Below are 23,592 nucleotides of genomic sequence, written 5' to 3' on the forward strand. Positions count from 1 at the left end.
TGGACAAATAAGATCTAATGGAAAAAAAACAAAATTGAGCAGAAACCTTGCTTGTATGAAAATCCTCTTAAGGGGGCTTTACACGCAGGAACATTCACGAGCGACATCGCTAGCAAAGCACCCCTCTCCGTCGTTTGTGAGTCTAGGGCAAATCGCTGCCCGTGGCATACAAAATCGCTAGTATCCATCACACATACTTACCTTCACTGTGGCCGGCGAACAGCCTCTTTTCTAAGGGGGCGGTTCGAGCGGCGTCACAGCGACGTCACACGGTAGCCGTCCAATAGAGGCGGAGGGGCGGAGAGCAGCCGCATGGAAGTCACACCCACCTCGTTGCTGGAGGACGCAGGTATGGTTTTGTTCGTCATTCCTGGGGTGTCACAAGTAGCGATGTGTGCTGCCTCAGCAAAGATATTTGGGAAATGGACGACATGTCAACAATCAACCATTTGGTGAGTATTTTGCACCGTTAGCGGTCGCTCATACGTGTCACACGCAACGACGTCGCTAACGAGGCCGGATGTGCGTCCCGAATTCTGTGACCCCCCCAACGACATCTCGTTAGTGATGTCGTTGCGTGTAACGGGGCCTTTAGTCTCCCCTATAGTGCAACGGATCCCATTGACTTATAATGGGGTCCTTATGAGGCTCCATAGTGGTTTCTATGATTTTGATGAAAAGGATAATGCTCAATGCTGAGCTATTCTTGCTGTAAAATGTTATGAAATTGCTTCTAGAGCCACAAAATTAGTGTAAACATGGTCTTACTGTACATACTGTAGTTTAGGCATAATTGAACTTTCACAAAAATGTTTCATAAGACGTTTTGATCAGTGGGGATTAAGGTGCTGAGAAACCCACAGTTTGCTATAATGAAGGGGTAGAAGGACTCGGCCTAGCGCTGGTCTCCCATTTGGTTGCATACAAGGTTATAGATTTTCTATTGAGCTAATCTCGAGCTTTGCAGGAGCACTAGAAAATTTATTTCTGCGCCTCCATTTTATTGATTTATGTTCTAACGCAGTATAAACCACCAAAGGAACTGCTTCATCAATACACACACATAGATACTCAAAACAAGTCATCATAATAAAGATCAGACCAACTGGACAATCAATAAAATAGCTAAGTCAGAAACATCAAACAGGACTTCTGGGATAAACCACAAAAGAAGCAAGCAAGCAAGTGAAGCATCATCGTTAATGTTAGATCTTGAGGTCTCCTGGATTTATAGAACAGTGCTTTGTGGATTGGTTATATTATCTTATCAGAACCTAGGCCCACCGGATAATAAACGCTGCCTCAATATTATTAGTGTTAAAGGGGTTGTCCAGCCTAGTTCAAATTTTCGGCAAGCACTGCAGCTTGCGAATAAAACCACTGTGTTATATAATTGCCAATTGAGAGAGCAGAGAAGCAGATGAGAAGCCAATAGGCTCAAGAATGTAAAACGCTTACCGGTAACCAGGGCTGTATTTTGCCTTCGTGCTGCCCTAGGCACTTTAAGTGGTCACGCCCCTTAGTGACAACGTAACACTGAGTTTTCGCACACGACATCTGTTTAAGGCAGATCTACTATGTAAAACACTTTAAAAAGTATCAATGAGAAACGAAGGGCACTAACCCCCCCCCAATGGGGATCACCACGGGCACATCAAAACATAGCATGAGTATAAAATATTCCCACCATCTCCACTTATATAGTGTGACTGTCACACTGCCCCTAATATACTACACACTGCCCTCCCTTATAAATTATACCCACCACACCTTCCTCAATTATGAAATATGATCTGCACATTGTCCTCACATCATGCTGCCCCCTCCTCACAATGTCCCATGCATGCTGCCCCCTCCTCAGTGTCCCATGCATGCTGCCCCCTCCTCACAATGTCCCATGCATGCTGCCCCCTCCTCACAATGTCCCATGCATGCTGCTCCCTCCTCACAATGTCCCATGCATGCTGCCCCCTCCTCACAATGTCCCATGCATGCTGCCCCCTCCTCATAGTGTCCCATGCATGCTGCCCCCTCCTCACAATGTCCCATGCATGCTGCCCCCTCCTCACAATGTCCCATGCATGCTGCCCCCTCCTCACAATGTCCCATGCATGCTGCCCCCTCCTCACAGTGTCCCATGCATGCTGCCCCCTCCTCACAGTGTCCCATGCATGCTGCCCCTCCTCATAGTGTCCCATGCATGCTGCCCCCTCCTCACAATGTCCCATGCATGCTGCCCCCTCCTCACAGTGTCCCATGCATGCTGCCCCCTCCTCACAATGTCCCATGCATGCTGCCCCCTCCTCATAGTGTCCCATGCATGCTGCCCCCTCCTCACAATGTCCCATGCATGCTGCCCCCTCCTCACAGTGTCCCATGCATGCTGCCCCCTCCTCACAGTGTCCCATGCATGCTGCCCCCTCCTCACAGTGTCCCATGCATGCTGCCCCCTCCTCACAGTGTCCCATGCATGCTGCCCCCTCCTCTCAGTGTCCCATGCATGCTGCCCCCTCCTCAGTGTCCCATGCATGCTGCCCCCTCCTCAAAGTGTCCCATGCATGCTGCCCCTCCTCACAGTGTCCCATGCATGCTGCCCCCTCCTCACAGTGTCCCATGCATGCTGCCCCCTCCTCACAGTGTCCCATGCATGCTGCCCCCTCCTCACAGTGTCCCATGCATGCTGCCCCCTCCTCAAAGTGTCCCATGCATGCTGCCCCTCCTCACAATGTCCCATGCATGCTGCCCCCTCCTCACAGTGTCCCATGCATGCTGCCCCCTCCTCACAGTGTCCCATGCATGCTGCCCCCTCCTAAAAGTGTCCCATGCATGCTGCCCCTCCTCACAGTGTCCCATGCATGCTGCCCCCTCCTCACAGTGTCCCATGCATGCTGCCCCCTCCTCACAATGTCCCATGCATGCTGCCCCCTCCTCAGTGTCCCATGCATGCTGCCCCCTCCTCACAGTGTCCCATGCATGCTGCCCCCTCCTCACAATGTCCCATGCATGCTGTCCCCTCCTCACAGTGTCCCATGCATGCTGCCCCCTCCTCACAATGTCCCATGCATGCTGCCCCCTCCTCAGTGTCCCATGCATGCTGCCCCCTCCTCACAGTGTCCCATGCATGCTGCCCCCTCCTCACAATGTCCCATGCATGCTGCCCCCTCCTCACAATGTCCCATGCATGCTGCCCCCTCCTCTCAGTGTCCCATGCATGCTGCCCCCTCCTCAGTGTCCCATGCATGCTGCCCCCTCCTCAAAGTGTCCCATGCATGCTGCCCCTCCTCACAGTGTCCCATGCATGCTGCCCCCTCCTCACAGTGTCCCATGCATGCTGCCCCCTCCTCACAGTGTCCCATGCATGCTGCCCCCTCCTCACAGTGTCCCATGCATGCTGCCCCCTCCTCAAAGTGTCCCATGCATGCTGCCCCTCCTCACAATGTCCCATGCATGCTGCCCCCTCCTCACAGTGTCCCATGCATGCTGCCCCCTCCTCACAGTGTCCCATGCATGCTGCCCCCTCCTAAAAGTGTCCCATGCATGCTGCCCCTCCTCACAGTGTCCCATGCATGCTGCCCCCTCCTCACAGTGTCCCATGCATGCTGCCCCCTCCTCACAATGTCCCATGCATGCTGCCCCCTCCTCAGTGTCCCATGCATGCTGCCCCCTCCTCACAGTGTCCCATGCATGCTGCCCCCTCCTCACAATGTCCCATGCATGCTGTCCCCTCCTCACAGTGTCCCATGCATGCTGCCCCCTCCTCACAATGTCCCATGCATGCTGCCCCCTCCTCAGTGTCCCATGCATGCTGCCCCCTCCTCACAGTGTCCCATGCATGCTGCCCCCTCCTCACAATGTCCCATGCATGCTGCCCCCTCCTCACAATGTCCCATGCATGCTGCCCCCTCCTCACAATGTCCCATGCATGCTGCCCACTCCTCACAGTGTCCCGTGCATGCTGCCCCCTCCTCACAGTGTCCCATGCATGCTGCCCCTCTCCATGAGCTCCTAATGCTGCCTTCCTCTTTTCCATAATGACACCTCCATGCTGCCCCATTCATCATACTAAGACCACCACACTAGTGCTTATGCTGAGACCCACACACACACACACACACACACACACTACCCCACTCTTGATATTGACTCCCCCTACATTGTTCCACTCCATACTGAGCCCACACATGCTGCCCCTTCTCCATAATGAGCTCCCAATGCTGCCCCCCTCTCATTCTGAGTCCTTACACTCCCCCCCCATCGATATTGTCATTGCTCTATCCCTCAACCCTTGTCCTCTGTCTCTAGCATTGGCCCATCTCTCCCATTCCCCCAGCAGCAGCCTCTCTCCCCCCGCCTCCAGCAGCAGCCTCTCCCCCTGCATCAGCCTCTCTCCCCCCAGCCTCCCCCAGCATCAGCCTCTCTCCCCCCAGCCTCCCTCAGCATCAGCCTCCCTGCTCCCAGCTTACCCCAGCATCAGCCTCTCTCCTCCCAGCCTCCCCAGCATGAGCCTCCTCCAGCATCAGCCTCTCTCCTCCCAGCCTCCCCCAGCATGAGCCTCCTCCAGCATCAGCCTCTCTCCTCCCAGCCTCCCCCAGCATCATCCTCCCTGCTCCCAGCTTCCCCCAGCATCAGCCTCCCTCCTCCCAGCCTTTCCCAGCATCAGCCTCCCTCCTCCCAGCATCAGCCTCCCTCCTCCCAGCCTCCGTCTCCCTCCTCCCAGCCTCCCCAGCATCAGTCTCCCAGCCTCCCTGAGCTTCAGCTTCCCTCCTCCAAGCCTCCCCCTCCCAGCCTCCCCCAGCATCAGCCTCTCTCCTCCCAGCATCAGCCTCCCTCTTCCCAGCCTCCCCCAGCATCAGCCACCCTCTTCCCAGCCTCCCCCAGCATCAGCCACCCTCTTCCCAGCCTCCCCCAGCATCAGCCACCCTCTTCCCAGCCTCCCCCAGCATCAGCCACCCTCTTCCCAGCCTCCCCCAGCATCAGCCTCCCTCCTCATCAGCCTCCCTCCTCATCAGCCTCCCTCCTCATCAGCCTCCCCCTCCAAGCCTCCCAAAGCATCAGCCTCCCTCCTCCCAGCATCAGCCTCCCTCCTCCAAGCCTCACCTTCCCCCTCCCAGCCTCCCCCAGCATCAGCCTCTCTCCTCCCAGCCTCCCCCAGCCTCAGCCTCCCTCTTCCCAGCCTCCCCCAGCCTCAGCCTCCCTCCTCCCAGCCTCAGCCTCCCTCCTCCCAGCCTCCCCCAGCCTCAGCCTCCCTCCTCCCAACCATCAGCCTCCCTCCTCCCAGCCTCCCTCAGCATCAGCCTCCCTCCTCCAAGCCTCATCTTCCCCCTCCCAGCCTCCCCCAGCATCAGCCTCTCTCCTCCCAGCCTCCCCCAGCATCAGCCTCTCTCCCCCCAGCCTCCCTCAGCATCAGCCTCCCTGCTCCCAGCTTACCCCAGCATCAGCCACCCTCTTCCCAGCCTCCCCCAGCATCAGCCACCCTCTTCCCAGCCTCCCCCAGCATCATCCACCCTCTTCCCAGCCTCCCCCAGCATCAGCCTCCCTCAGCATCAGCCTCCCTCCTCATCAGCCTCCCTCATCAGCCTCCCTCCTCATCAGCCTCCCTCCTCATCAGCCTCCCTCCTCCAAGCCTCCCCCTCCCAGCCTCCCCCAGCATCAGCCTCTCTCCTCCCAGCATCAGCCTCCCTGCTCCCAGCTTCCCCCAGTATCAGCCTCCCTCCTCCCAGCCTCCCCTAGCATCAGCCTCCCTCTTCCCAGCCTCCCCCAGCATCATCCACCCTCTTCCCAGCCTCCCCCAGCATCAGCCACCCTCTTCCCAGCCTCCCCCAGCATCAGCCACCCTCTTCCCAGCCTCCCCCAGCATCAGCCACCCTCTTCCCAGCCTCCCCCAGCATCAGCCTCCCTCCTCATCAGCCTCCCTCCTCATCAGCCTCCCTCCTCATCAGCCTCCCCCTCCAAGCCTCCCCCAGCATCAGCCTCCCTCCTCCCAGCATCAGCCTCCCTCCTCCAAGCCTCACCTTCCCCCTCCCAGCCTCCCCCAGCATCAGCCTCTCTCCTCCCAGCCTCCCCCAGCCTCAGCCTCCCTCCTCCCAGCCTCCCCCAGCCTCAGCCTCCCTCCTCCCAGCCTCAGCCTCCCTCCTCCCAGCCTCCCCCAGCCTCAGCCTCCCTCCTCCCAACCATCAGCCTCCCTCCTCCCAGCCTCCCTCAGCATCAGCCTCCCTCCTCCAAGCCTCATCTTCCCCCTCCCAGCCTCCCCCAGCATCAGCCTCTCTCCTCCCAGCCTCCCCCAGCATCAGCCTCTCTCCCCCCAGCCTCCCTCAGCATCAGCCTCCCTGCTCCCAGCTTACCCCAGCATCAGCCACCCTCTTCCCAGCCTCCCCCAGCATCAGCCACCCTCTTCCCAGCCTCCCCCAGCATCATCCACCCTCTTCCCAGCCTCCCCCAGCATCAGCCTCCCTCAGCATCAGCCTCCCTCCTCATCAGCCTCCCTCATCAGCCTCCCTCCTCATCAGCCTCCCTCCTCATCAGCCTCCCTCCTCCAAGCCTCCCCCTCCCAGCCTCCCCCAGCATCAGCCTCTCTCCTCCCAGCATCAGCCTCCCTGCTCCCAGCTTCCCCCAGTATCAGCCTCCCTCCTCCCAGCCTCCCCTAGCATCAGCCTCCCTCTTCCCAGCCTCCCCCAGCATCAGCCACCCTCTTCCCAGCCTCCCCCAGCATCAGCCACCCTCTTCCCACTCTCCCCCAGCATCAGCCACCCTCTTCCCAGCCTCCCCCAGCATCAGCCTCCCTCAGCATCAGCCTCCCTCAGCATCAGCCTCCCTCAGCATCAGCCTCCCTCCTCATCAGCCTCCCGCTCCCAGCCTCCCCCAGCATCAGCCTCCCTCCTCCCAGCCTCCCTCAGCATCAGCCTCCCTCCTCCAAGCCTCACCTTCCCCCTCCCAGCCTCCCCCAGAATCAGCCTCTCTTCTCCCAGCCTCCCCCCCCAGCTTCAGCCTCTCTCTCCCCCCAGCCTCTGCCTCTCTCTCCCCCCAGCCTCCCCCCCAGCCTTAGCCTCTCTCTCTCCCCCCAGCCTCCCCCCAGCCTCAGCCTCTCTCCCCCCAGCCTCAGCCTCTCTTCCCAGCCTCAGCCTCTCTCTCTTCCCAGCCTCCCCCCAGCCTAAGCCTCTCTCTCTTCCCATCCTCTCTCTCTTCCCAGCCTCCCCCCAGCCTCAGCCTCTCTCTCTTCCCAGCCTCCCCCCAGCCTCTCTCTCTTCCCAGCCTCCCCCCAGTCTCAGTCTCTCTCTCTTTTCCCAGCCTCAGCCTCTCTCTCTCTCTTCCCAGCCTCCCCTCAGCCTCTCTCTTCCCAGCCTCTCTCTCTTCCCAGCCTCAGCCTCTCTCTTCCCAGCCTCCCCCAGCCTCTCTCTCTTCCCAGCCTCTCTCTCTTCCCAGCCTCCCCCCAGCCTCTCTCTCTTCCCAGCCTCCCCCCAGCCTCTCTCTCTTCTCAGCCTCCCTCTCTTCCCAGCCTCCCCCAGCCTCAGCCTCTCTCCCCCCAGCCTCCCCTTGCATGATTACAGTGGACAAAAAGAGGCATCGCAATTTGCAACGATCATCAACTAACCTGTAAGGTGCCCATACATTCTAGGCTCTGCCTTACCTGCTCCGGTGCCTGCTGTCCTGCTCTGGTGATTATCCTCTTCTGCCGGCTTGCTCCAGCTTCAGACGCGTCCTCCTCCGCGGCGTGTGTCATCTGCAGGATTGGACGCTGCAGCACGGGGCAGTGAGCTGATTGTCGCGCCCGCGCGCCTCTGACCCCGGAAGTGCAGGCCATGGAACTTCCGGGGTTAGTCAGCTCACTATGCCTGGCGCCTGCCATGTATTTAAATAGACAGCAGAAGTGCGCCTCTACTCCCTCCCAACCCCCCCCTCCCCCCCCGGAACACAGCCGAGTGTAACGGAGGGAGGGACGGGGGGCGGGGATGTAAAAAAAAAAAAAAAAAAAAATTTATATATATTTTTTTTTTTTTTTTTTAATTGCTGCCAGAAAGTGCCGCCCCCCACAACGTGCCGCCCTAGGCACGGGACCACGGGTCCCTAGTGGCAAATACGGCCCTGCCGGTAACGCTTGCGCTTACCGGTAAGTGGAGTCGAATTCTAACAGTCTGTACATTACACACTGTTAGGATTTGACAAGCTGCAGTGTTTGCTAAAAATTTGCACTGGGATGGACAGAAAACTTACATTGCACAATAGAAATGAGTTTTAATGGTTATGTCTGTCCAAAGACATGATTTTGTTTTAATTAAGAAAATCAGCCTCACTTATCCCATATGCTCCAGTCCCCCCTCTCCCCTGTTCCCTAGTGGTCTTTGGTGACATGGTTGCATCAATGACGTCTATGTGCAGCAAATGACTGTTGCAGTCAATCACTGGGCTAAGTGGTCCCATTGAGAAAGGAGCCAGAAGTCAAGTGAATTTAGTGATTAGCTGCAGAGGTTACAATCTGTAGATGCGATGTCATTCAAGACTGACAGGTAGTAATGGAGAGGCACATTAGAGCGGCAGTAAGTAAATAAAGCTTATTTTGTAATTCTCAATTCTTTGGACAATTTTATTGTAAAATTTACAACCCATTTCATTCTTAGCTTTTTGTTTTTTCCCTTCCTTATTTCAACAGACACAACTTTTTTATTTTGAATTGACTTAGTCATAACAAGGCTTGTTTTCTGCTGGCCGAGTTGTAGTTTTGAATTTCACAATTCGCTTTAGCTTAGGCACCCTTCACACGTCTGTGATAAAAATGCAGGTTTTTAATGGTCCATGTTGAAGGTGCATATGGCCATACATGTGCCATGATTTTTGCACACGTCTGTTCTCCGTGTGCCATCTGTGATAGCACACGGAGATCAGGAACTTCTATTCTCACCTGTTCCTGGCGCTGCTGCTTCCATGTCCACGGAGCAGTGAATATTCATGAGCATAATGAGCGAGTCTGGGAGCAAGTGACAGCAGTGCCGAAGACAGCAACGCTGGAGACAGGTGAGTATAGAAAATTATTTTATTTCAAAGACACATGTTTTCTCCGGTATGTGTCATACTGATGTCACACGGATCACATCACTGTGTGGTCCATGTGACATCAGTGCTGCCGGAGAAAAACAGACATGTCTCCGTGCGGAACACACGAACATGCGTGTGCACTACATGGACACTTGTCTGTGAAAAAACATGGATGTGTGTGCAGACCCATCGATTTTAATGGGTCTGCATATGTCAGTGCCTCTGCTATGTATGAAACCGTCAACTTACATATTGCAATCATGGAAGTGTGAAGGGGGCCTTATACTGATAATGATCACTTTTATAATATTTTTTGGTTATGTGACCAAAAATAATAGTTCTAGACCCCAATTCATTAAAATGTAATAGTTATAGACCCAGGTTAATTCCTTGCCCTTGCAACTGTTTTTTTGTCTAGTTTTGTGTTTTATTCCTTTTTGTTTTCACCCAGTTCATTATTCTATTTATTCCTTTATTCTAATCTATTTTATCTGGGCTTACTTCTGGCTTTTTTTTTTACTTTGTTGGCAGAGTTTAGTGATTCCAAATGTTTTTGCCTGACTGCTCAATTGCAATTTTTTTTAAAAAATCACCAAATTTTGCACAATTTCACACCAGTCACACCCTATAGTAGTTTTATTCATGTTTTCCCAAAAGTCTCATCTTTTGTATAATTTTTAGAAAGATGTGACTTTTTGCTCAAAAAGTCACAAAAAAGACTAAGTACAAGAAAAAAGTCCTTTTTTAACTTTGCGCCAAATTTATGAGCTCTGTGTGCCATTTTAATGAATTTGGCACAATAAACTACAGTGAATACCTCCAGACAAAAAAGAAAAGTGACTTAAAAAACACAATTTTTAAATCGAGGCCCTAGCGTTTTGATTTTTTTTTCCATTCATACAGCGTTTACTGTATGAGTTAAAAAATTTAATATCTTGATACTTCTAACTTTTATGGTTATGATAAAAATGTCTATTTTTTATTCCTTTTGTATTTTATGAATGGTAGACTTTTGATTTAACCCCTTCATGACTAATGAAGAATTTATCCATCATGGATCGTATGAGGTTAATCCCCACCCCCTGCCATGGGCAGGTCGCGGTGATCCGCGCACATATCAGCTGTTTTCAACGGTTTACATGTGCCTGCATGTTACAAGTGGAATCGCATTCCACCCCTTACATCTCACTGCCAAAGTCTGGCAGGGAGACGTATATGCGAGCGGCCATTACTTTCACTTACCGCCGCCCCCACCGGATGTCAAGTGCGTGATCACGTGACTTCTAGTGGTTGCCATGGTAGCACAGGGTCATGTGATGATGCCTGTAGCTCACATGAGTCGCTTTCTCTCAGTGCTGGCATAGTGCCAGCACAGAGAGTAAAGCAGCGTATCTGCAGTTCTCAGCTCTGTAGCTGAGATCTACAGATAGGGCAGAGCGATCGGATTATTGATCTATATAGCCCCCTAGGGGGACTAGTAAAGTAAAAAAAAAGTTAAAAAAAAGGTTTAAAAAATTTAAAAAAACCCTAAAAGTTCAAATCACCCCCCTTTTGTTTAGCCCCATTGAAAATGAAAGGGTTAAAAAAATAAAAAATATACACATATTTGGTATTGCCGCGTTCAGAAACGCCCAATCTATCAAACTGTAAAACGGAAAACGCTCTGGGGCTGAAGGGGTTAAGCTTACATGTTTTTTTGTTTTTTTACATTTATTACAATGTTTCTATAGGACTTGAGCCCATAATCATTTTTTTTCTAGCATATTGCCAATTTATCAATTTGCTATTAAGAGAGTACAAAAATGGTGGCGAAGAGGCCTTCAGTAAGTAATCTTTGTTAATCCCATTCGACCACATGTGATTGCATTGTACAGGGCGGGGCGATGAACATCATCACTAATGCCCCAAAATCACATCAAACTATATAAATGACACCATCAGGAATTGACAATGCCATCTATGTGGTTAAACAGCAGCGATCAGAGTTGAGTCTGATTGCTACTTTTAAGCCAGCTTTACACCTTACAATTAGGTGTGCAATCTCGTATGCGATGTGACACGCCCAGGTTGAATATGGGATCTTATGAGATTGCACGTAGGTCGTTCATTTGCTGTCACACGTGCGTTAGTAGTCTATGTTAAATTGGTCAATTTTGTGTGCGATCCTTTAGATCATGTGTTCTGTGACGTATGCATTGGGCACCTTTTTTTTTTTTTTTATTTATTGACTTGCCAAGCATGTGTAATGTGTAGGGATGCGTTTTTACTATGTCATCTGCCATTCAGCTCTGCTACATGGCCGCTGACAGCAGACACAGACAGCCATGTAGCAGAGCTGAATGGCAGATGACAGCAGACACAGAAAGAGCCGCACTGTCAGAATGAACTCGGGTTAACTTCACCCGACTTCATTCTCATGCTGCGGCTCTGTCTGTGTCGCGTCCTGATCAGCGGTCACCTGTGAAGGACTCACCGGTGACCGCTAAACTCCTGAGTCCTGAGTAACTGAATTGAGCAGCCCTCTCTCATATACTCACCGATCCCCGATCACCGGCGCGGCGCTGCACGACTTTCTCACTGCTCCGGCGGCTTTTACTATTTTGAAAAAGCCGGCCGCTCATTAAACAATCTTGTATTCCCTGCTTTCCCCGCCCACCGGCGCCTATGATTGGTTGCAGTGAGACACGCCCCCACGCTGAGTGACAGGTGTCTCACTGCACCCAATCACAGCAGCCGGTGGGCGTGTCTATACTGTGCAGTGAAATAAATAATTAAATAATTAAAAAAAACGGCGTGCGGTCCCCCCCAATTTTAAAACCAGCCAGATAAAGCCATACGGCTGAAGGCTGGTATTCTCAGGATGGGGAGCTCCACATTATGGGGAGCCCCCCAGCCTAACAATATCAGTCAGCAGCCGCCCAGAATTGCCGCATACATTATATGCGACAGTTCTGGGACTGTACCCGGCTCTTCCCGATTTGCCCTGGTGCGTTGGCAAATCGGGGTAATAAGGAGTTATTGGCAGCCCATAGCTGCCAATAAGTCCTAGATTAATCATGTCAGGCGTCTCCCCGAGATACCTTCCATGATTAATCTGTAAGTGACAGTAAATAAACACACACACACGAAAAAATCCTTTATTAGAAATAAAAAACACAAACATATACCCTGGTTCACCACTTTAATAAACCCGAAAAAGCCCTCCATGTCCGGCGTAATCCAGGATGCTCCAGCGTAGCTTCCAGCTCTGCTGCATGGAGGTGACCGGAGCTGCAGCAGACACCGCCGCTCCTGTCACCTCCGCACAGCAAATGAAGACAGCCGTGCGATCAGCTGAGCTGTCACTGAGGTTACCCGCTGTCACTGGATCCAGCGGTGGCCGTCGTTGACACGTCGCTCCTTTCCTTAATATCACTGCTGCCACAGGTACGATGTTGTTCGTCGTTCCTGCGGCATCACACATCGCTATGTGTGACACCGCAGGAACGACGAACATCTCCTTACCTGCATCCACCGGCAATGCGGAAGGAAGGAGGTGGGCGAGATTTTACGTCCCGCTCATCTCCGCCCCTCCGCTTCTATTGACCGGCCGCTTAGTGACGCCGCAGTGACGTCGCTATGATGCCGAACGCACCTCCCCCTTGAGGGAGGGATTGTTCGGCAGTCACAACGACGTCACTGACAAGGTATGTGCGTGTGACGCTGCCATAGCAATAATGTTCGCTACGGCAGTGATCACCAAATGTCGTACGAACGACGGGGGCAGCAGCTATCGCGCTCAACATCGCTAGCAATCGCAGCGTGTAAAGCACCCTAAAGTCTTAACAGGATGAAAATCCAGCTTCATGGTGTGTTGGTAAAATAGAAATTTATTGAAAGTTCATCCAAAGTTAAAATAATAAGAACTATGTGTTTCAAATTATAATTCAGAATGTTTATCATTCGCGTAGTTATTTTTTTCTCTTTCAATTGACATTGATGTCTATATTTTACAGTGGATGGACTTTCAATAAATTTTTATTTTATCCACACACCGTGAAGCTGGATTTTTGGCATTTTTTATGGAAAAGGTCTATAAATATTGCCTCTTAAATTACGTCAATACAGTTCCCTACTTTGGATCAACAGATGTCCATCTTGCTCATCCATGCACCTTTTACAAATCAGGGCTAGGTGTTTAGGACACTCTTGTCTTCTGTAATGTAGGATTTATTCTCTTTCTTAGAGTCATCCCTGATGTTTTCAACTATATATTGTACAGTCACAACACCTTTTCATTCCAGTGACAGAGATGCTTTTTAAAATTCGTGATGTTCAATACTTTACCTTCCATGACTACATTGAGCAAAATGCATTAAATTACTTTTCACTTCAGTAGTAACTTCAGCTTACCTTGGAAAGTCCTCCTACTTCCAAATAGAAACAGATGACAAATACATTCCACGCCACCCAAAATGCCGTCCAGACTGTGTACTGAAGAGAAAAAAAAATATTGATGATATTAAAAGTTAGTAGCAAATCTTGAAAAGACTCTATCACTTTAGTGCTGACATTATTGGTTTGGGGCTGTCTGTCAACAGTGCATGTGAAAAGATCCTACCTGCCACCGTAGGAGCAAAAAGTAATTTAAAAATGAAATTGACATCAGTGACGACAAATATACACATTTTATATTTCCATCTAATGGCCACTATGATGGAATTTACTTTTCTTGGTGTTTTCCACTTTTATGATGCATAGCTATCCTCACAATCCAGAGTGGTTATTGGTTGAAGAGTATTTATCCATGACAAAAAAATATAGGCTTGGATGTAGCGTAGAAAGACATTTCCAACTACTCAGTCTAATTGAGCTTCTTACTCTAAAGGGTACTTTACACGCTGCGATCTCGCTAACGAGATCGCTAGCGCACGTACCTGCCCCCGTCGGTTTTGCATCACAGGCACATCGCTGCCCGTGGCGCACGACATCGCTAGGAACAGTCACACATACTTACCTGCCTAGCGACGTCGCTGTGACTGGCGAACCGCCTCCTTTCTAAGGGGGCGGTTCGTTCGGCGTCATAGCGACGTCACTAAGTGGCTGCCCAATAGAAGCGGAGGGGCGGAGATGAGTGGGCCGAACATCCCGCCCACCTCCTTCCTTCCTCATTGCTGGCGGGACGCAGGTAAGGAGATGTTCCTCGTTCCTGCGGTGTCACACGTAGCGATGTGTGCTGCCGCAGGAACAACAACCAACCTCGCTATTTATCAAACAACGATTTTTGGTAAATGAACGACCTCTCACACACCACCGATTTTTACCTCTTTTGCGATCGTTTAAGGTTGCACATAGGTGTCACATGCTGCAATGTCGCTAACGACGCCAGATGTGCGTCACAAACACCGTGACCCAGACGATATATCGTTAGCGATGTCACAGCATGTAAATGGCCCTTTAGGCTAGAGTCATACTTGCGAGTGACTCACGCGAGTCTCGCAGTGCATCATCCAGCAAGGCCACACACCCTTCTGACAGGAGTGGGTCAGCTGCATGTATTTCTATGTAGGTGAGACGCTCCAGTCCAGAGAGCGGCAGGCCACAACGGGTGATGCTGATGCGGGACTCACGCGAGTCACTCGCAAGTGTGACTCTGGCCTTAGAAAGAGGAAATTCTTCAAGAAAACAGTTGTTGATGGTAATGATGAGCAAATTTGCCAAAATTAGAATTTGGCAAATTCTCTTGAATTTGGCTGGGACATTTGGTTCCCATCAATTTTATATGAAGCAAATTTAATTGTTAATAAAAATACATTTATTATGCACTAAAAAATTTTCACGTCCCCAGACTGTAATAAATGAAGGAAAATAATAACAAAAAAACTATTATGCTGACTTTGCACCTCAAAAGTCCTAATGCCGCAACTCTCCACCTGGTTCTCTGAGGGCTATTTCCCTATTTTTTGTTCTACACTTTTCTTCCATCTTAACTCTTCAATATCTTTAAATACAAGTCCCCTTCCCCCTGCCTGACACTCACTTTCCGGGGACTTCATCTGCTATCACCACTGCGCTTCAAAAAGTGACCTGCCAGTACACTCCGGAAGTTTATGGAGAGCACCAGAGTTCACAAATCAATACATCTCTATGGGAGCCTCATTTTGTGCTTGTTCTGGTCTCATTGTGGCTTTCGTAGAGAAGTATTGAGCGATGTGACATAACTTCTCACTTCTGACCAATCAGACATTATGAGCCCAAGATGGCAAGGCGGGACTGAAGTAGCACCGGTAAAAGGTGAAGACACTGGAAGGTGAGTATATGACAGAGGGCAGAGGATTTACATTTAAAGCGCAATGCCAGCGCTGAAAAAAAAATGCTGGCGTGGTGCTTTAACCACATCATTTTGCAATGGTTATCAGTTTAATTTTGTACCATTTTGATAAAAATAATTTTTGGATTGATGTTGTACTGTATATTACAATTGCACATTTTTTTGTAATTACTTTTTTTTTTCGTCTGGCTCTGAACCCACATTTTGATATGAGTGTATGCATATGCAGTATGTATACAAACTACAATATTTGCAGCATTTTTTGTTAGAAACACAGACAGGCGCAATTTTGGACAAATTTGTGGCCCTGGCCAAAAGTTAAAGTAGGGTCCTAAATGCTCACATATAGCACCATCACACCCAAACATTCCCTTCTCTTTCTTTATTTTGGTATGGAGCATAATAAAAAAAAATGTTTTGAACTTACCACTACTATGTATCGCGGTCTGTATTGTATAGTACCAAACAATCCCAATATAACAACTATTATATGAAGAAAATTAGCAAGGATTGGTGCCCACTGATATCCAAGAAAGTCAAATATTTGCCTCTCCAATGCTGCCAACTGTGAAAAAAATGGAAAAAAACAGAAGTGAATTAATACTGAAAAATATGAAATTAAGGAAAACTACCTGGACTATTTATTTCTGTTATTCAAATTCATATAATTTAATTAGGAGTGTATATCTTACAATCTATACATTGAACATAATAAGAAAACCATACATACTGTATACTGTATATGTTATAGTTGTGGCTGCTGACAGTAAAGTCTCGTATAGACAAGAAAATCAGATGTCACTTGGACCAATGTTATCCCACAAGGCAGTACACGTGTCCTCTTTTTTCAGTCTGAGGAATTAAGATTGTAACTTGCACTATTTGCCTTTTAGATTACACAATATATCCAAAAAAGAAAAGACAAGGCACTCACCGGAGATGCAACAGGACGGCTGTTTAATCTTGCAATAGATTACATGTGTAGGCTTGTGAGGGAGGAGGGGGGGCCCAGCACGGTGAAGACGGCCATTTCGCATCTGCGCTTGGCGCTTCTACCAGTCCACATGGACTCATAGAAGCGCCAAGGGCAGGCGCGAAATGTGTCTTGTCTTTTCTTTTTTGGCTATATCGTGGATTCTTGGACTTTGACTACAGTGAAACACGGTGTATCAATGAGGATATGTGTCTTCTATGCTGAATTAAAGTGTCCGAGTTGGAAACTCACTACTTATGGTGCAGAAAAAGTGGTTCTGGAGTTAACGGGGTGTTACACGCAGCGATATCGCTGGTGAAAGCACCCGCCCCCGTCGTTTGTGCATCACGGGCAAATCGCTGCCCGTGGCGCATAAAATCGTTAGGAGCCGTCACACGTACTTACCTGCCTAGCGACGTCGCTGTGTCCGGCAAACCGCCTCCTTTCTAAGGGGGCGGTTCATTCGGCGTCACAGCGACGTCACTAAGTGGCCGCCCAATAGAAGCAGAGGGGCAGCGATAAGTGGGACATAACATCCCGCCCACCTCCTTCCTTCTGCATTGCCGGTGGCTGCAGGTAAGCTGTTGTTTGTCGTTCCCGGGGGTGTCACACGTAGCGATGTGTGCTGCCTCGGGAACGACGAACAACCTGCATGCTCAACAATCAATGATTTTTTGAAAAGGAACGACGTGTCAACGATGAACGATAAGGTAAGTATTTTCCATCATTAACGGTCTCTCCTTGCTGTCACACACAACAACGTTGCTAACAATGCCAGATGTGCGTCACGGAATCCGTGACCCCGGCGATATATCGTTAGATACGTCGTTGCGTGTAACAGGGCCTTTAGTCTGAACAACTGCCCAGTTTTTCCTCCTTTGGACTTCCTGGTTTGCCTTTTAGATTTGGATGGCACTCGGCTATTCAAATCTATTTCGACCGCACTTGGATGACATCCAAACGTGGTCTGATGTTGACAGATTAAGAGAATGGAGAAGGTGCAGAACCTTTTTATTTTTTTCTCTCCACCTCTGAGAAAAACAGATTCCACTTTGTTCTGACTCTGATGAAACTCTAATTAGCGTCTGATCAACATAACACATTTTTCTCATATAGAGAAAGTACGGTCGTGTGAATCCAGCCTAAGAAAGTATTAAATTGTGAAGATTCACTTTAGCGACTAATTGGTGAATTAAACATCCAAGTAAAAGAAAATTTCTAGCAGATGTATTCTTACCACAAGCTAATGAGAAAGCATAAACTTGTAGATAATGTAATGATTGTACATATACCATTGATGTGGCAGGTCCATCCGATTTGGGAGCCGTTTGTACAGAGTAGGTCTTTAGTTTGGCACATATAAGAGGTTCATACATGGATAGACAACCCCTCGAAGTTAACGTTCCTATGATCAGCGTTAGCAGCATTTTGGACGCAGTGTATTTTCCCTGTTTCCGAACCGCAGTACAAGCACAGTGGATGGATTTATAGAAATCTCCTGCTCACTGTGCTTGTTTTCTACGCAGCACAAATTGACAGGGAATGGTGCTAGCGCCCTTTCTATTCACACTGTATACATCAGACTTTCAGTATAAATCTGATTTTTGCCACCTTCAAAAATTCTCGGATGACTCTGTGGTTGTTGGATGTATTAGGGGGGACCAGGGGGATGAGGAATATAGAAAGGTGGTGTCGAATTTTGTGGATTGGTGCCATGGTAACTATCTACAACTAAATGTCAAGAAAACTAAGGAGTTGGTGGCCAACTGTAGCAGGAGAAAGATGGAATGTTTACCGATCACTATTGCTGGTCAGGAGGTGGAGCAGGTGGAAAGTTACAAATATTTGGGGGTCCACCAAACTGGACTGGAGATACCACTCAGAGATGGTCTACAAGAAGGAGATGAGCAGATTGTATTTCCTAAGGAAACTGAGGTCTTTTAATGTGTGCAGCAAAATGTTAGAAACGTTCTACCAGTCTGTAGTGGCAAGTGCCATCTTTTTTGCACTCATATGCTGGGGTGGTAGTGTGCGGGTCTCTGATGCTAATAAGCTGAATACGCTTATCAAGAAGGCAAGCTCCGCTGTTGGCTGCAATCTGGACTTTTTTGAGGAGGAAGTGGAGAGAAGAAAAAGTGTATGTGATTATGAATAATAATGCACATCCATTATATGAGCTGTTCATGAGACAGAAGAGCAGCTTCAGTAATCGGCTAATCCTTCTGAGGTGTAAGAAGAAAAAATATGGGAAATCATTTGTGCCAACTGCTATGGGAATGTACAATAATCACGTTAGTGTTAAATCATCAAAGTGAATGTCTACTTTATTTCTTCTACTTTCAGTTCACCCGCTGTGTATGTCCGAATCTAATGTATAATGTTCTTCTGTCAACTCTACTGTCTTGTCAATTATGTAATTCATGTTATGATTTAAGTTGTGCTGCTGTGCAGGGCCGGCTCCAGGTTTTTGTGGGCCCCGGGTGGAAGAGTCCCAGTGGGCCCCATAAACACGCAGACACACACACATACACAGATACGTACATATACATATTTAAAAACAAACTCACAAAATACATATAAACAGACAAATCTATACAGTCATATACAATGACATACATAGATACACATCATACATGGCTACAGACAGACACACACAGCTCTGCTGCATGCATACATACAGAGACACACACACTGCTGCTGCATACATACAGACACACACATACTGCTCTGCTGCATACATACATACAGACACAGCTCTGCTGCATAGTCACACACACAGCTCTGCTGCATACATACAGACACACACACACAGCTCTGCTGCATACATACAGACACACTCTGCTCTGCTGCATACATACAGACACACTCACACTGCTCTGGCGGCTTTTCCTCTTTTGAAAAAGCCGGCCGCCCATTATTCAATCTTGTATTCACTGCTTCCCCCGCGCACCGGTGCCTATGATTGGTTGCAGTCAGACCCGCCCCCATGTTGAGTTGCAGCTGTCTTACTGCAACTAGTCACAGCCGCCAGTGGGCGGGTCTATATCATGCAATACAATAAATAAATAAATAATTAAAAAAAAAATGGCGTGCAGTCCCCCCCAATTTTGATACCAGCCAAGGTAAAGCCACACGGCTGAAGGCTGGTATTCTCAGGATGGGGAGCCCCAGGTTATAAGGAGCCCCCCAGCCTAAAAATATCAGCCAGCAGCCACCCGGAATGGCCGCATCCATTAGATGCGACAGTCCCGGGACTCAGCCCGGCTCATCCCGAATTGCCCTGGTGTGGTGGCAATCGAGGTAATGAGTTAATGGCAGCAGCCCATAGCTGCCACTAAGTCCTAGGTTAATCATGGCAGGTGTCTCCCCGAGATACCTTCCATGATTAACCTGTAAGTGAAAGTAAATAAACACATACACCCGAAAAAATCCTTTATTTGGAATAAAAGACAAAAAAACCCCACCCTTTTACACCACTTTATTAAAATCCCCAAATACCCCTCCAGGTCCGGCATAATCCACACGAGGTCCCGCATCCAGCTCTGCTACATGAAGCTGACAGGAGCAGCAGTAGAAAACCAATGCTTGAAGTGAATCGCGCTTTCAGCGGGGACGTCACTGAGGTAATGCCGGTGTGTGTGTGCAGTGATGATGGGTGCGGTAGTGCCGGTGTGTGTAGGGTGATGATGAGGGCTGTAGTGTCGGGATGTGTGCGGGGATGTCGGGATATGTGCGATGATGTCGGGGTGTGTGCGGTGAAGATGTGGGCGGTAGTGTCGGGATGTGTGCGGTAATGTCGGGATGTGTGCGGTGAAGATGAGGGCAGTAATGTCGGGATGTGTGCGGTGAAGATGAGGGCGGTGATGTCAGAATGTGTGCGGCAATGTCGGGATGTGTGCGGTGATGTCGGGATGTGTGCGGTGATGTCGGGGTGTGTGCGGTGATGTCGGGGTGTGTGCGGTGATGTCGGGGTGTGTGCGGTGATGTCGGGGTGTGTGCGGTAATGTTGGGGTGTATGCGGTGATGTCGGGAGGTGTGCGGTGATGTCGGGAGGTGTGCGGTGATGTCGGGATGTGTGCGGTGATGTCGGGATGTGTGCGGTGATGTCGGGATGTGTGCGGTGATGATGGGGGCTTGGCTAAAGAAAACTTAACACAACGCGTTATTTCACTGGAATCCGTGGCCTTTATTATCACACTTTTTGCAACGCAAGTGTGAAACTAGCTAAGGGACGGCAGCCACAGTTTCCTGCCGAGGACTGCGGTCCCCGAAACTCGGCCCGGGGGCAGCAGAACTGAACGAGAGTGGGCAGGGCCTGGGGGCAGCTCAAGTGACGAGGCCGAGTGGGCCCCCCCAGCTGTCCAGGGCCCCGGCATTGCCCGGGTATGCCGGGTGCTGACGCCGGCCCTGCTGCTGTGATACCATAATTTCCCACGGGATCAATAAAGTGTATGGTATCGTATCGTATCGTACATGTCGCACAACATCCCGCAAATTTATGCTTTAGAAACGTGAGTGTTCTCAGCAGGAGAACACAGCGAAAATCCACTGTGCCCAGAATACTGATCATGGGCACGAATGCTGCGTTCTCCCACCAAGAACACTCACTTGCCTGCAAGAGAAGACATGTGTAGAACGCAGCATATCCAGACCATGGGAACAGACAGGATACTATGAAAGCTCTGTAAAAAGACCACTCTCTTTTTTTAGACTCTAGATATATTCATCGTGTGCAATGGCAATGAATCACTGTGAATGTAATTAGGCTTTTTACCATTGATAAAAACCTATTTATTCCCAAAGTGAATGTGAATCTTGGAAAAGTGATCTGGGTTCATTACCGCAGTCATTAAACACCAAATAATTTAACAGTATAAAAATTCACCTCTATCCCCATGACACACCTACATTGTAAATCATAACAGGAGCAGCCAATTAGTCGTAGAGGTCACAGTTAGTCAGATGATGCTTTAAGTCAATGTAATGTAAATACAGCTTAGCTAGATGTAAAAAGTGACAGATAGTTTTGTATTTAAACTGACACAATGAACTCTAAAGAATTCTCCAAATAATCTCAAAATATTACAGAAAATGAATACAACTTTTTAGAGTTTAAGAAGTTTCTGGAATCTTCTGTATGCCATCACTTTATGATCAGTGGGGTATCTAGTAGTGTTGGGCGATCCCGAACTGTAAACATCGGGAATCGTATCGAACACATAGTGATCGTGTACACGATCCCGAACACGAGCTTAGTCCGATGTAGTCCACAGGTAGAGCAATATCAGCTCTGCTTCATCACTCTGTATAGACAGTGTTTATACAGCGTGAGAAGCAGACTGACACTGAGGCCGGGGTTCCAATTTCATATGACTCGTGCAGTCTCACATCGGCATCACCCTGCACGGATTGACACTTTCCGGACATAAGTGCCTCATCTGCATGGAAATACATGCAGTCGACCGCTCCTGTCAGGAGAGTGTGCGGCCGTACCAGGTGATGCGACACTCGCACAGTGACAGTCAAAGTTCAGTTAACAGGACCTTCGATGACGTCCTAGCCATGTGACCAGTCTGTAAGCCAATTTCTGTACAACATTCACACCAGACTGGTCACATGGATATGATGTCATCGAAGGTCCTTTAGGCAGTGGTGCTTACCGGGGGGACACAGCAATGATCGGACGCGGAAGCAGAAGTGGCTGGGATACAGAGTCTGCAGGATGCGTCACAGGACCTTTAAGTATAATGACAATGTTTATTATTAACTATATTATTTATTTTACAGCCCCCCTGCCCCATCTCATAACTGTAAAGCCCGAGTTCGGTGTTCGGACGCAAGTTTGTGTTATATCAATTCCGATCTCGATCTTTACAAAACATTCGGACGAGGCTCCCAATCCCGAACATCGGGGAGGATCGCCCATCACTAGTCTCTAGTACTCACGCCAATCTTTAGACTTAGGCTTGATTCACAAGATCATATGGCATCAGATGCGATATGCTAATATTGCTCAGCTCCCACTAATCTTCAAGTGTGAGCCGAGTTTCGTGCAACTGTGATCTGGTCCTGTGATCGGATCACAGCTACGGAGGAGGGGGCGGAAGCTGCGGAGGAGAGAAAGGAACTAATCATCCGATCTTCTCCAGCTGATGTGATTATCGCACTGCACTATGATGTCATCCGAGTGCAGTCCGATGTTTCATTCGCACACGTAGACTTGTATGGGTGCGAGTGACACGTCTCTCGCTGACAATCACAGCATGCTGCGACTTTTCGCTCATCCAGAATCTGGATGAGAAAAAAGCTGACCATCTGCTCTCCCACATTGAATAACATTGGTCCAAGTGCAATGCGAGATTTTCTTGCATTGCACTTGTCCGAGTCATACGCTTGTGAGCGTACCCTAAAAGGGGAAGTAGTACTGCTTAAGCAAAAAATAAGTGGAACACAAGGAGAGTAAGACACGCCTGTCTCAAGCACAGGTGAATACTGTACACGGCCCCTGGTCAGAACTTGTGTCCAGACTGCCGCCCTCTCTGTCAGTTCCCATCTGTATTGTATACAATGGGTATGGAAAATATTCAGACCCCTTTAAATTTTTCACTCTTGGTTTCATTGCAGCCATTTGGTGAATTCAAGAAAGTTCTTTTTTTTTCTCATTAATGTACACTCTCCACCCCATCTTGCCCAAAAAAAACCAGAAATGTAGAAATGTATGCAAATTTATTAAACAAGAAAAACTGAAATATCATATGGTCATAAGTATTCAGACCCTTTGCTCAGTATTGAGTAGAAGCACCCTTTTGAGCTAGTACAGCCATGAATCTTCTTGGGAATGATGCAACAAAGTTTATCACCCATGGATTTGGGGATTCTCTGCCATTCTTCCTTGCATATCCTTTCTAGATCCATCAAGTTGTATGGTGAACGTTGGTGGAAAGCCATTTTCAGATCTCTCCAAAAATGTTCAATTGGGTTCAGGTCACGGCTTTGGCTCGGCCAGTCAAGAATGGTCACAGAGTTGTTCTGAAGCTATTCCTTTGATATTTTAGCTGTGTGCTTAGGGTCATTGTCTTGTTGGATGGTGAACCTTCACCAAGTCTGAGGTCCAGAGCACTCAGGAAGAGGTTTTCTTCCAGGATATCTCTGTACTTGGCTGCATTCATCTTTCCTTCAATTGCAACCAGTCGCCCTGTCCCTGCAGCTGAAAAACAGCCCCATATCATGATGCTGCCACCACCATGTTTCACTGTTGAGATTGTATTGGGCAGGTGATGAG

General features: G+C 49.1%; 1 protein-coding gene across 2 annotated transcripts in view; it reads right to left on the reverse strand.

Moving 5' to 3' along the window:
- The window catches only part of NKAIN3 (sodium/potassium transporting ATPase interacting 3), a 914,214-nt gene that overhangs the window by 403,980 nt on the left and 486,642 nt on the right, over positions 1–23,592 (reverse strand). For both annotated transcript variants that reach the window (XM_075316331.1, XM_075316330.1), the window contains exons 2-3: positions 15,765–15,902; positions 13,420–13,500 (exon numbers count right to left, since the gene is read on the reverse strand). In XM_075316331.1, the coding sequence (XP_075172446.1) occupies positions 13,420–13,500; positions 15,765–15,902 (219 nt within the window). The remainder of the gene's footprint in view (positions 1–13,419; positions 13,501–15,764; positions 15,903–23,592) is intronic.

Source organism: Anomaloglossus baeobatrachus, chromosome 6, assembly GCF_048569485.1.
Source record: "Anomaloglossus baeobatrachus isolate aAnoBae1 chromosome 6, aAnoBae1.hap1, whole genome shotgun sequence".
Classification (NCBI taxonomy): Eukaryota; Metazoa; Chordata; class Amphibia; order Anura; family Aromobatidae; genus Anomaloglossus; species Anomaloglossus baeobatrachus.